At 40.8% G+C, this 14,810-nt stretch overlaps 1 protein-coding gene across 1 annotated transcript in view; it reads right to left on the reverse strand.

Moving 5' to 3' along the window:
* Positions 1-14,810, reverse strand: part of Lmbr1 (limb development membrane protein 1) — a 110,872-nt gene that overhangs the window by 40,092 nt on the left and 55,970 nt on the right. Inside the window, 5 exon segments of the mRNA XM_051152225.1 lie at positions 7,597-7,669; positions 11,318-11,382; positions 12,508-12,576; positions 13,181-13,220; positions 13,222-13,308. Coding sequence (XP_051008182.1) covers positions 7,597-7,669; positions 11,318-11,382; positions 12,508-12,576; positions 13,181-13,220; positions 13,222-13,308 — 334 coding nt within the window.

A 14,810-nucleotide genomic window follows, 5' to 3' on the forward strand; every position in this document is an offset into this window, starting at 1 on the left:
CTAGAAGAAATCCCCAGGAGAAGAGCCAAGAAGAAAGCTTTTGTATTGGCAATATGAATGATGTCAGATAAACAGCAACCCAATTGCCCACGGTCCTGCCAGAAGGTACCATGGCAACACAGCCATAGATAAACCCTGGGCTTCAGTGTCATCCATCACAAGTCCGAAACTTAGCTTTTAAGTATAAGAGTCAAATACTGACAAAGGCACATGGGCTGCCTGAGGCAGAAGAGGCTGAACAGACACACATGTCTTGTTATTTTCTTTCTTTCTTTTCTTTTCTTTTCTTTTCTTTTTTAGTTTTTTGAGACAGGGTTTCTCTATGTAGCCTTGGCTGTCCTAGATTTGCTTAATAGACCAGGCTGGCCTCAAACTCATAGCGATCTGCCTGCCTATGCCTCCCAATTGCTGGGATTAAAGGTGTGTTCCACCACACCTGGCAGGTCTTGTTATTTTCAGTCCCTTTATTTTTCATCGTCCACAAGTATTAAAACCTGGAAAAACCTGCTACCTCTTCTGTGCTCTAAGCATAAAGATTCAATGTAAGTTTCAATAAGAAAGGCTTTTTAAAAAAGATTAGAATCCAGTGGCTGGAGACAGCTCAGTGGGGAGTGCTTGCCTAGCATGTACAAGGAAGCCCAGGGTTCAAACTTCAGTGCCGAGAAAAGAATTAGAACAAAGCAAGCAAAAAATTGCTACCCCCTCCAAAAATGATATACAAATTTTTATCATGAAGATGAAAAGAATACCTAACATAATTAAATTATAGTTCAAAGACTATAATATTTTAAAATAAATTACCTTTTAAAAAAACTGTGAAGGATTTAAACTCCAACAACAAAAAAATAATTTCTATTCATTATGGAACTTCTAAAGTTATCCAGTACACCCATAGGCTATAAACACACACAAAAGCTCATTATTTCAATTAATGCTGCTGCATTACTTAAACATTTAAGTATGTTAATGATATATGTATCCTCTTAACACTGGGAAGAAATTATAAAAGATTTTCTACCCAATTACCATAATGGGGTCCTCTTCTGCAGAGGTCCTAGAAGTAAACAGTTCTCGTTGCTCAGATTTTGTAGGTACAACAGCAGGGAAAACACCTTATTTCCGCCTGCCCAACCTCATCCATTCACTCTGCCTCAGCATCCCCTTCCTGAACATGTTCACTGAGGTTCTGTTTTCCCACTGAACTTCACTTCCCCTGCCTGCCTTATTAATGTTCTGCCTTGGTTCTGTCTGGTTTCTTTCTTTTTCTTTCTTTCTTTTCTTTTCTTTTTCTTTTTTTCTTTTTTGGTTTTTTTGAGACAGGATTTCTCTGTGTCATCCTGGCTGTCCTGGAATTCACTTTGTAGACCAGGCTGGCTAAGAACTCAGAGATCCACCTGCCTCTGCCTCCCAAGTGCTGCTGTTAAAGGCATGCACCACCACGCCCCACTCAGTCTGTCTGTTTTTTAACTACTCACTGATGGAAGGAGCACACACAGGGTACATATATTCTCCATACCTAGCCTGTACCTTGCACAGTAGAGAAGAATGCTTTCAAAGCTCCCTGCCCTGAGAAGCTATGTCCAATGTGGAGAGACAGGCATGTCACAGAGTGGAAGGACCGTAGAGAAATAAAGCAGGTAAGGGGAGGCAGCAGGCAGTGGAGGTGGACATGACGGTGTATGACTGATACTTGCTGTGCCCACAAATATGGCAAGTCCTGCAAGAGGAGCTTTGGGTCAAGACCTAGAACATAGAAGAAAAGCTACTTCCATATCACAATTATGTACTGTCAGGCCAGTTGTTACTATAGCTCCCAGGGTTCACAACTGAATAAGAGTGGTAATTACTTTTCATCTCTAGTAGCTTGCATAGTGCCTTCTTGCATTATGAAAGCTAGCCAGTAAGAATGAAACTTCTGGGTTTGACACAGCTTGATACCTGCATGTATGTGCTATCTTCAGCAATTGAATCTCCAAAGTCAAGTTTGGAGAGAGTAACCAAAGGCATTGGCAATAAACTGAAATGTTTAGGTGTCTACAAGCCAACCTAGCACTGGATTGTTAGCCTGTGGCACTTAGTATGACAATCCTTGCTCCATTTCAGGGTAGTCCCACTTAAATGTTCTATACATGTGTATGTATGTAGCACATATTTTCTCTCATTTGTGGATGTAAGCTTTGACTCTGTAACATCCAAAAATGAGAGAAAATGTGATATTTGTCTTTCTGAATCTGGGTTACCTCACTTAGAACGACTTTCATTCAATAACTAAACATTCCCTTGCGTAAATGTGTCACACTTTCACTAGCCATGCATCAGTTGACGAGCGTCTAGGCAGTTTCTATTTCCTGGCTATTGTGAATAGAGTAGCAGTGCCCATTGATGAACAAGTATCTCTATAGAATCCTTTGTATATGTGTCAGAATGGTATAGTTGGCTCATGTGCCAGCTCCACTTCCATCTCTGTGAGGTGCATGCACACTGACTTAGATAGTGGCTGTACCGGTTTGCACTCCCCTAGCAGGGAACAACAAAATCTTTGCCAGCATTTGTCTTCATTATTAACTATGGTCTTTATGCAGTGCACTGGCTCAAAATATTTTCTCTTCTAAGACTTTGTACCTCTGAGCATCATCTCTTCTTTTTCCCACTCCCTCCTTTCCCAGCCTCTGGTACCCTCATTGAAGTATCAGCATCCAGCCTGCAAGCTGGGTCTCATGCTATGTCAAAGTCATGGTAGAGGACTATAATTTCTAGGAACACCACAGGCCTGACAGAGGGCAATCTGTTAGGCCAGGTGGAGGCAGAACTCAAAAGAGATGTGGCCTGTATTCCAGAGCAGGACCTTCACCACGCAGTGTCCCCTCGAAAGACCAGCTGCAGGACTGGGGAAGGGTTGGTATCACAGATCCTAACAGACGTGATCTCTGTCCTCACTACACTGAACGTTTCATGGCTCTTCCTGTCCTCCTATAGGAGTAAGCACGTCTGTATGGATAACGCCAAAAAAAAAAAAAAAAAAAGGCACAGTTGTCCCATGCAGATGGAAATGAGCCAGCTCAGAGGGGAGAGCAGCATAGCAGCAGCTAAATCCTGGGTCAGAGAAAAGAGACATGTTATGGCATCTGAGCAAGGTGGGTCATACGATACATTTATTTTTAGCTTTTCAAGAATTCTATCCATTAATTTCCATAATGACTGTGGTGGTATGCCATCCCGCCAACAGTGAATAAGGCCCCCTTCCACTGCATTGTGTCCAGCATCTGTCGTCAGCTGTGCTGCAGATCTTTGCCATTCTGACTGGGGTAAGATAACATCTTGAAGTTGTTAAGATTTTCATTTTCCTAGTTGCTAGGGAGTATGTCCTTTTTTTTTTTTTTTTTTTTTTTTTAATATATATTTTGTAACCTATTTTTCCTCTTTTGATAACTCTATGTTCATGTCCTAGGCCCATCTTTTTTGAATGGGTAGTTTGCATTTTTGGCTTGGTTTTTATGTAGTCTGGATATTACTCCACTGTCAGATGTATAGCTGCCGAAGCTTCTTTCCCACTCATGGGCTTCCTCCTTACCTGGGTGATTGTTTCTTTAGGTGTGCAGAAGCTTTTTAGTTTTATGAGGTCCCACTTGTCAGTCATTGGCCTTAATTCTTCAGCAAGTCAAGTCCATTTCAGGAAGTCCTTCCTCCACCTACGTCACATACAGCATCGCCTCTTTCCATCCAGCAGTTGACACAATTCAGGTTTCGCCTTTAGTCCTTCACTCCATTCGGAGTTGTGTTTTGTGCATGGTGATAGCTACAGGTCTCCTTCAGGTGGTGATCCAGTTTTCCAACACCACTTATTAAAGATGCTTTCTTTTCTCCAGGCTATCTTTTTACACCTTTTTCAAATATTAAACAGCTGAAGTTACATGTATTCATGTTTGGATCTTGGATTTTGTTCACTGGGCTATGTCTATTTCTGTGCCAGCCCCACACTATTCGTATCACGTGGCTCTGTAATGTCTTAACATCTGGAATGGTGATCCCTCCAGGATTGTCCTTTTTTTCTCAGGATTGTTTAAGCTATCCCAGGTCTTTTGTGAGTCCATACGAATTATAAGATAGTTACTTCTATTTCTCTGAAGAATGAGATGGTGATTTTGAATGGGGTTGTATTGAATATGTAAATAGCTTTTAGTAAAAATAGTCATCTTCACAGAATTAATCCTACCAGTCCATGAACATGGGATGTTCTTTGATTTTCTAGTGTCTTTCTCTATCTCTTTCTTCAGAGATTTAAATTTTTAATTGTAGAGGTCCTTCACTTCCTAGGTGAGGTTTATTCATAGACATTTTATCTTCTTTGAAGGTATTGTGAATAGGAGTATGGTTTGAATAAGAATGGCCTCTATAGGCCATTTGAATTCTTAGTCACCAGAGACTGTAATTGTTTGAAAGAATTAGAAGAATTAAGAGATGTAGCATTGCTGAAGAATGCTGAGGTTTCAAAAGCCCACACCCAGACGCTCTTGCACTCCCGCTTTTCCCAATCCCTACCTACAGATCAGGATGTACCCTCCATTTCCTTCTCTTAGTGCTTGGTAGGCTTCAACTGTACACAAAGAACTATAGGAAACTAAGTAATGCTGAGATTGGGAGAAATAGTCTTCCCCAGAAAAGAACACACCACTGGTTATCCAACACCAAATGGTTAGCCCTAAAAACACACACATAAGTAACATAGACTGAGTAGGGTATATATATGAATGTATGTGTGTGTATACATACATACATACATACATGTATGTAACAGCAATTAATGGGAGAAAACAGCCACAAATTGGAAAGAGAGCAAGAAGGGTATATGAAAGGGCTTGAAGTGAGGAAAGAGGAAAGAGAAAAGATGTAATTATGATGTCAAAAAAAAAAAAAAAAGAAAAGAAAAGAAATAATTTAAAAGAAGAGCCATTCAAAGACTCTAAAGTAAACTTAAGGAATGGTTACATATTGGAAGGAAGAGCAGGCAGCAGGAGTAAACACAAACATTAGAGCGAGCAGGCAAGGCTTTGGCTTCACCAGATACAGCATAGCATAGCACAGCCCTAGAACATAGGCACCAGCCCGAGGAAGTACTCAGGCAGGCTCCATTTCTAACCCTGGCCAGGCAATATAGCCTAGACAAGAAAGCTGAGATACAAGGCAGATAGAGTAAAGGCTACTGAGAGAGTGGCATGATGGGTCTTTAATGAAGGACTATGGGAAACAGATCACAGGAAAAGAGCTGAAGAAATAGGAGGGCCGGCTTGAGGTGGAGATGCCTGAGTGTGAAATGTGCAGGCCCTAGATCACTAGAGAGGGCAAAGCTAAGGTGTTAAATAGATAGAGCACCAGAATAGAGGGCTGGAAAAGGCCATAAAAAGCATTAGAAAAAAATCACAGATCAGAACGTGCCATCAGAAAAGAGAGCTCTGCGGAACAAGGGTCCACTATGATAGGAGAATCTGGAATGGCCTGGTAGCAGAATGGCAGGACCACAAGAAATCAAAGTGTTGGAGAGGAGGAGAGAGCAGAATGCCTAGCAAACCCAGGAGGAATGGATAGCATGCAGGGAAGAATACAGCAGTGCTGCACAATGTACCAGCCACCCTCAGAGTAAAGGCAAGCTGGGAGAACACAGTCACCACACAAAGGTGGTGGGGACATAACGGTGCTGGAGAGAGCAGAAAGGGGAGAAGGAAGGATGTAGGAATCACAGGTGAATTAATTTTCAGCTAAGTAGCACATGCTAAAGTTACAGGAGCTAGGAAACGTGGAAACTCTGTCAGAAATAAGACACTTAGAAATATAGGGTCAGGAGTCCAGACACTGGACTCATCTGCTGTCCCCTGTCACAGAGAGTGAGGCCTAAGTACACTCTTTGCCTTGAGTCTCCAGGCAGCATGGGAGGGAGGTTATGAGGGAACAGGATGAGACACAGGGAATTCAAAACTCTGTGTAGAACTCAGTAGATCCCTCTTATTCTCTTATATGTTTGGGCACTAGAGCCTTATATATTTTTATTCTTTATTTACTTATATTGCATCAGTCAACTAGTCTATCATCTTGAGATCATCTTAATTCATCTGCACCACATCTGATGCCAAACCTGGAGGAGAAAGGGAACAGGCTGTGGACAGGATGGCTTCTTCAGGGTACTGACACTTTACCCAACCACAGCTTTGCTATTTCATTAACATGTCTTATGAAAAACAACAAAACCACTCAACAGCTTATACAGCAGCACTGTCAAGTATCAAGAGAACACTGGAGAAGTCACAGTCAGGCACTCCATTTCTCAGCTACATTAATACATTTAAAGAGACATGGGAATCCCATGCCAGTACAGAGTGTTGGCCACAACACGCCATGCTACCTTCGAGGTAAAACAAGTGCTAGCCTTACAGCGAAGTCCTTCTTACCACCAGCCAAGTGTAGTGTCCCTCCAGGGCACTGTACAACTGGAGAAAACACACATCCCAAGGATGCCTCTAATAATACCCCACAGCCTACACACTAGCCCACATTAGTAATATGCTATCATTGGTTCCACAAAGCAGTACCATGAATGCATTTTTAGAGTCGATGCTCCTGCTATTCCATAATTCTTCCCAGAGCAAGAGTAGAACATATTTTTGCTTTATAATTTAAAATATAAAGTAATTGCTACAATGAAACAATTAACATTATGCCATATTTAATGAAATCCATGAGGATGGCTTACCTCAGTAAAGGCCTACTGCTACTCTTTCCTAAAAACAGCAAATCATTAGGGCTCGAGAGATGACTCAGTGGTTAAGAGCACTGTGTGCTCTTTCAGAGAACCTAGGTTTGATTCACAGTACCCAAATGACAACTCATGCCATCTGTAACTCTAGTTCCAAGATATCCTATGTCTTCTGTCATCCACAGATAGTGCATGCACATGGTACACAGATATACATGCAGCCAAAACACACACACACACACACACACACACACACACATATATAATATTTTTAAACTTTAAAATAGCAAATCATAAAATGTTCTTTTTCCCCTCTACCAATAAACCACAGAACCAATAAACTACAGAGGCTTACCATCCTGGCCCTAGAATCATTTATATAATAAACAATTCAACCTATTAGTTTCCATCTGAAATAGCCCACAGTGGCCAATCACAGCAACACATTATTACGGAGCTTCCCTAAAATCACTGTAAAGGCTAGCCAGAATAGTTGCAGTGGTGCAAGACTAAGCTAAGGCTGGTATAAAAATCTCCTGGGCCAACCATGCTCCTGAGGGTCTCCTAAGGAAGACTACTCTTACTGTCAACTCTGAGCAGGAAGGAGACAAGCAGACCCCAGCCACTGAGGTATCGTGCAGACCTTTTAAGTGTAGATGTCCAAGGAGCTATGGATACTGCCTCCAAGGGAGCTAGCTCTCTGGCCCTAACCCATCTCTCACTAATTCTCACAATCTCCCTTTGTCACTTATAAGCCTCTGAGAGGGTGATATTTCCACTCTTCAATTGCCTGTCTCTGTTGAATTAAACATGTTTTCTGCCCAATTTAACTATGTAACTAACACACATACCGTGGAGTCTTCTCTGGAGTGCTTCTTCTTCTAAGGTAATCATATAAATTTGTTCATCCAGGTCTTCAAGAATCTAAATTGAAAGATAAACTACTAAATAATGCAGTGTGACCCACTCAATCACATGACACCTCAGGCTCTGCAGCCTACTGTTCTAAGATCATGTGTTGTATTGACTCAAAACTAAGACCCCAAAATTAAAATGTCCAGACTATTTAACTTATAGAAATTTTAATATATTTTTCATACTTTATTTGTAATACATTTATGCTTTTCTATTTTATTACTAACCAAACATTTCAAGACTCAATGTAACAAAATCTACATGCATGTAAATTGGATATTCTAAGGCTGAAAGGATTATACTTTGTAGCATTCTCAGGGGCTAACAAGGACATAAATTTTAAACAGAGAGAGACACAGCAAATACAACTTCATGCACAAGCTATTATTTCAGAGCTAAAAGGAAGAGATCATTTAGTGTAATACTTGTCTCCCTTGTGTTTTTTATCTACTCTGTAAATCAACACTCTGTAAGCTGGAGGCTGGAGAGATGGCTCAAGCCAAGCCAGCCACATGCAGCCTAGCTTCATCTACATGGCATGTTCCAGGCTAGCCAGAGTTACACAATGAGACCTGTCTCAAAATTAAAAAAAACAAAACAAAAACAAAAAACAAAAACCCCATAAACTATCCTGGAAACAGATAGGACATCCTCTTTTTTTTTTTTTTTTTTTAACCTGGATACAGTAAGTACTTCCATGAGTACTGGAAGATGAAGTCATAAAATCCATCTGAGACAAAGCCCTAGAGAAGCAGTGTGTTTACATAACACACTCAGCAGCATGTTGTAACAGCAAGCAGGTAAAGAATTCATCAATCACCACTAGTTCTTCGCTGTCTTCAAAACTAGTAAAACCCAAAACTGCTATTCAGTTCTGGCTTTGTTAACGTAGCTGTCCTAGGAGAAGAGTCTGTCTTCCTGGCGCTGAAGGAAGTGTAAGGGCAGCAGGCCTAACAGCAGCGCTCGCTATCACTCAAGCCCAAGCTACTGATTCCAGCAAAACAATAAAAAGGGAAGAACTGCTGGAGAAAAGCAAGGATGGGGATATCTGTTTTTGTTCACCTGCCAACCTGACAAGTTGCTCTAAAATCATGTGATCCCCATCTGAAAACACTCGTAAAGCATCCACTGCTTTCTAGTCCTTGTACAAGTATCTGTGGTCCTGCTCAGCCACTAAGGTACCACTGAATAGATGTGCCACCAGATCCACACTGGGTGTAATAAAATAAAAACAAAATGAATAAGTAGATAATAAACAATGACACAGAACGACCATCACATAAGGGGAGGAAAGGGAAGGAGACGTTCCAAAGAGCTCACCAAGGCCAGAGCGCATGAGGTCCTAAGCAGGAGTCATCTATACTCAGTCTCCTGGCTAACCAATGAGAGAGTAACCCAGGACTTACTCAACAAGGGGCAGAGACAAGAGCTGTCCTCCCTGTCACTGTTTCCCATCACTTTCCACTGTTTGAATTTAAATCCATCCCATTTCCCTGTTCTAATATCTAACACTTTAAGGGTTGTCATTTAGAGTGTGAACTATTGCTGATTCTAACCACAGCTGATTGGCAACAGGAGAATCACAGAGCTGTGTGCCATGTGCCTCTGAGTACCCCAGCATCTTCACCACTCCATGCCCTAAGAGGCGAAGGCTAAACGTCACAGGGAAACTCCAAGTCCTTCAGGGCCTTGGCTCATCGCTACCATGGACTAGTAGGAGCTCAGTCATGGGCACCCCATGAGGACAGCAACCAAGATAAGAATTCCACACAGTAACTTTGAGATGAACATAAATGTCAAAACTGAGGCTTAAGTAAAATGTTAGCAAAAGTCAGAGGGGAAAAACTACTTCTAGTTGTGGAAAAAAAAAATTCGGCCAATGTTTCTGATGGCTAAAACGCCAGACCTGACTGACAACTGACTCCACAAAAGGAGCAGGCACTTGAGGCAGAGGGAACCAGAGAGGAGGCAAGTTCCTGAGGAGGAGATCACCACTCTGGGACTCATGGTGGACAGACAGACAGTGCTCTGGAGCCTGAGCTGCAGGTTCAAGCTTGCGCTTATCTGGCTCTGTGACCAGCTACTCAGCCTCCCTGGACTGAAGTCAGTTTACCTAAAAAATGACCATCACCCCACTCACCAAGATGAAATGAAACTGAGTGTCACATACAGCACTTAGAGCCAGCATGGGACAGATGCAATTACTCAGTAACCAGCCACTGGCACTAGACAGTAGAAGAAAGGAAGAAAGTAAAAACAACTAAGGCTGTGAACGTGTTGTTAACAAGGCAGCATGGAGAGACACACAGAGCACTCAGAAGTGAGGAGGTGGAGCTGGCAGCTCTGCACTAGTCAACAGTGCTTAGCAGACTATAAGTGGCTTCCTTGTCTTTTCACTACCATCTGTTGATGAGGTGCAAATGACAGAGGACTTTCAGAGCACAGGGCAGAGCAATAACAAAACTTCAAAACAAGAGTGAAAATTGAACACTTGTCTACAGAAAGTAGAAAAACAAAACAAGAGAAGTAGAAGAAACTAAATGAACTTGGTATCCCAAAACGTCTTTTAAAAGGAACTGAATTAGAGAATGTAACTTCAAAATCCAACAAGAACCATAATATTCCCTTAGTAGGTTCCCTTAATGAAATCCCCAGAGGGAGGACAGACACATGGCCAAAATGGCTCAGCAGGTAGCCCTGGTCACTAGCCCAGGTAAGTGCGGAAAAGGCAGTGCAGTGTGACCACTGTGGTAGCTGAACTTCCCTCCGTGAGACTGCTGGGCACTGTGGCAGGTACACAGCACTGCAGACTGAGCAAGCCCAAAACAGAAAGCAAAGAGCCCTGAGGCCACAACAAGGCAGCTTCAAACTGCTCTGACAGTCTGCGAAGGAGCGGAAGGGGGCAGCACACGACACGGGAAGAACACTAACTGTGTAGATAGCTGAGACTCAAGTTTGCGGGCAATAAGGATCTGGGGGGTTAACTTAAATGACAGGTTTTCTAGGAGCAGCTAAGAAGTTATAATCTGAAAAATTTGCTCAAAGACCAGAAAATAGGAACAGATTGTTATAGTAATATCCACTAAAAGACATTTTAAAATAAATATTTAACATTTCTAAAACACAAAATATAATTCAAGATATATTGCACATATTTTCAGAAACTGGTTTATAAATCAAAGCATAGATATGGTCAATTTTGGTTTGTCTCTGTTTTGTGTTTTTTTGGGGGCTTTGGTTGATGTATTTGTTTTAGCTGTAGACAGCTCTCGCTCTGTGCCCCAAATAGCCTTGAGCTTGCAATCCCCAGGACTCTCATACCCTACAATCGGAGGCATCTACACCCTGGTCAGCTATGTGATCGAGCTTGAAATAAATAAAATTACTGTTGGATGCAGGGCAATGAACACACAAAATACTTACAGACACCTGCAAGGTTTGTCTTGAAATTTTCTGTACAAACTTTCACTTAAGTGCACATAGTTAGTACTTTAAAAAGCAAAAACAGATTTTGTTTCCAAAGATTAAAAACTTGATTTAAAAAGTTAAAAATATGAATTATAAACCAACAAAAATATTGTCCTTAATTTTTAAATCTTTGTTAAATAATGAAATATATAAACACAAGTATTTAGCAAACATAAACAAGATACTTACCGCTGGCTTCACCAGCAACTGGCCCACCACTGTGAACATACGAGAAAGGCCAACTGGGGTACACACTGAAAAAAATGAGAAAAGAGGCCCTCATCACTCAGAGAGACAGGCTACCAGTGAGCAGGAAAATCAGCCTACAGAGCATTTTAGGTATAGTCTCATCCCCAGGTGCTTTGTCAGAAGGCCCTTCCACTCCCCAGCAAAGAACCAGGGCATTGTGAGGTGGCCAGGCATATCACATGAAATGTGAAAATGAAAGAAGGCTACAATGGTCAAAACCCTAAAGATTGAACACTCTTGTTTAAAACCAATTAAATAGACCCAGGAAAAGGACACTCAACATTTCACCTGCTAGAACTAAGAGCCAGGAGGTATCCAAAAGTGACAACTACAGTCACAAGCCCTTTGACCGATGCTTGACAACTTACACTATCCCTGAGACAGAGTCTGGTATCTTCAGGAAAACCAAACAAAGTTTTAAATAAAGACTACAAATACATCAAATAGAGTTTTATTCTTTCCATTTAAAGTACCCCAGTATTATACTTGGACTAGAGGTAGACATAAAGAATATGTACATGGGGAACATGCTAAGAGTTTTGTGAACCAGGCTGTGGTGGCACACACCTTTAATCCTAGCACTGGGGAGACAAGGCAAGTGGATCTCTGTGAATTGGAGACCAGCCTGGTCTATAGGTGAGTTCCAGGATGGCCAAGGCTACACAGAGAAAAACCCTGTCTCAAAAAGGCATTTAAAAAAAAAAGTTTTGTGGTACATGTGTGTATGTTCGTGTGTGTCTTCAATTCAGGACAAAAGCCTTTCTTTAGTGAACAAAAGCACCCAATTATTATTAAAATTTATCGGGAACAATTTTTTTAAAAGTCAGGGACAACTCAAAAAACAGTCTCCATTATTTAAGAATTTCAACAGGAAACTGCCACAATCTTCCAGGGTACAAGACAGCGTCACTTTCCTGTGAGCATCACATTGAAGAGTACTTATAAGCTGGGCGTGGTGGCACACATCCCAGCACTCGGGAGGCAGAGGCAGGCAGATCTCTGTGAGTTCGAGGCCAGCCTGGTCTAAAAGAGAGTTCCAGGACAGCCAGGGCTACACAGAGATACCCTGTCTCAAAACACCAAACAAAACAAAACAAAACAAAAAAACAAAAACAAAAAAGAGTACTTACAGAGAAGCAGCAAACATCCCATCAGTGAGATGCAGGAATATAAATAGGGCAAGTAGAACTCCCAGAGATCTGTGAAAATATCAACACATTTTAATAAGCTGAAGTGTAGCACATTAAAACAGTCCGTCTATATTTTGATAAGCAGTATTACGTAATAAACATTTTAACTTTAGAAATTAAAGTCTAATTTCTAAATTATAAAATAAAAAGTTCTAAAGTATGAAAATAAGAAATAACCCTTTTGAAAATTTTGTTTCAAAGGGAGAAAACGCTCTGCTGAAATTTAAGAACAGAAGACAAATAATAAAAAGTATATGGAAAACTGCTTAGTCCTCTGAAACAAGTGAATATTCATTGCTTTGCTTAAGTATCTCTAAACACATATAAATTCTGTAAATCAACAGAGAGTTAGCCACACAAAGAATTATTTAAAATCTTTTAAATCCTGCCAGATATGGTGACATATGCCTTTAATCCCAGCACTCTGGATACAAAGGCAGACATCTCTTGGGAGTTTGAGGCCAGCTAGTATACAAAACAAGTTTCAGGACTGCCAAGGCTGTTTGTTATACAGAAAAATCTTGTCTCAGTACATTAATACATAAATAAAATGTAGTTGTATCCCAAACTCAGGTGCCCATCATAGGAACTAGCTAAGAAAGTAATCAGGTACCATATAAAGACTCCATACTGGCAGCATCACTGTCAATCAGGGGCGGAGGCCACCCACACCATCCCAAGGATCAGCAATGCCAGAAGCAGCAGCATGACCAGAGTTTCCAACACACGAGCTCGAATTCCCTTCAAACACAACAACAGCAAACATATTTTAATACTTTATATTATCTCATGAGCAACCAAACTTCTATTTGAAAGCATAAAAATATCCTTGTCCTTTAGGAGGGTAGAAAATGTATATTCATACTTAATTAATTTATACTATGTTTTTAATATAAATCTATATTTATTAGAGAAAGCCCTAAATGTTTATGGTTTATGTTTAGAGTGACTTCAAAATTACTTTTTTTAGCCAGGTATGGTGACATATACCTGTGATCCCACCACTAGGGAGGCAGAGGTAGGCAGATCTCTGTGAGTTCGAGGCCAGCCTGGTCTACAAAATGAGTTCAGGATACCCAAGGCTATGCAGAAAAACCCTGTCTCAAAAAAAAAAAAAAAAGAATTAAAAATTTAAATTATATTTTAAAAATATTTTTAGTTTATTTTCATTTTGTGTTCATTTGTGGTTTGCCTGCATGTATGTCTGTGTGCCTGTGTCAAAAGCTCTGGAACTAGAGTTACAGACAGATATGAGATGCCATGTGGGTGCTAGGAATTGAACCAAGGTCCTCTAGAAGAGCAGCCAGTGTTTTTAACCACTGAGCCATCTCTCCAGTCCCTCAAAATTATATTTTTTAAATATTAAACTTGGATTAAATCACAATGCCATCATTTTTCATAAATGTTTTTCTGTGAAATTATTTTTTATTAATTTATTTATTCACTTTACATCCTGGTCATAGCCCCCTCCGTCCTCTCCTCCCAGGCCCACACTCCCTCCCTCTACCTCCATCCACTCTCCTCTATTTCTCAGAAAAGGGGAGCGCCTCTCCCCTTCCCATCCACCTCAGCTCATCAAATTGCATCAGAACTGAGTGTGTCCTTTGCATAAACATTTTTACTGTTATTTTCCTAGTGCTTCCCAGTACACTTGTGGACTTCCATCTGTGGTTCTAATCAAGGAATGCCAGACTGTTTGACACAGGGACACAGACACTGACATCTACAATCAGATCAAGAAAGGCACCTAGCAGTCTCTGGAGTCCTCTAGTGACCAACTGGAGAACTGCTTGAAGACAGCAACACCAAGAACTCTACAGATAGTGTACCAATTATATTGCATTCATTTTTCAAAAAGGGGAACTCAACTAGTTTATAAGGCTTGACTATAATAAGGAAGAATTGTACACATTTTTTAAGTAAAACAGATTCTGACCTCAAAAAGTCAGACTGAAAGATGAGACTTGTCAACTTGAAAACTGATAGACAAAGCTAGAAATCCCTATTCCTAAAGTCACCAAATGATTATTTCTGTAAATAAGTTCAAAGGTTTACATCCTTGTTTTATGCCTCTAACTTCTAACAGCAAACTTACAAGTGGTGTCTGTTTTCTCAGTAATCTAGCATTTGTCCATTTCATACTGAGAGTGGTTTAAAGGGCTGATCTTTGCTAACACCTAAACTGCAGGGATAGGCAGCACTGACACTACACCTCCACATCCTGAGCACAGGACACAGAAGAC

This window comes from Acomys russatus, chromosome 10 (assembly GCF_903995435.1).
Source record: "Acomys russatus chromosome 10, mAcoRus1.1, whole genome shotgun sequence".
Lineage (NCBI taxonomy): Eukaryota > Metazoa > Chordata > Mammalia > Rodentia > Muridae > Acomys > Acomys russatus.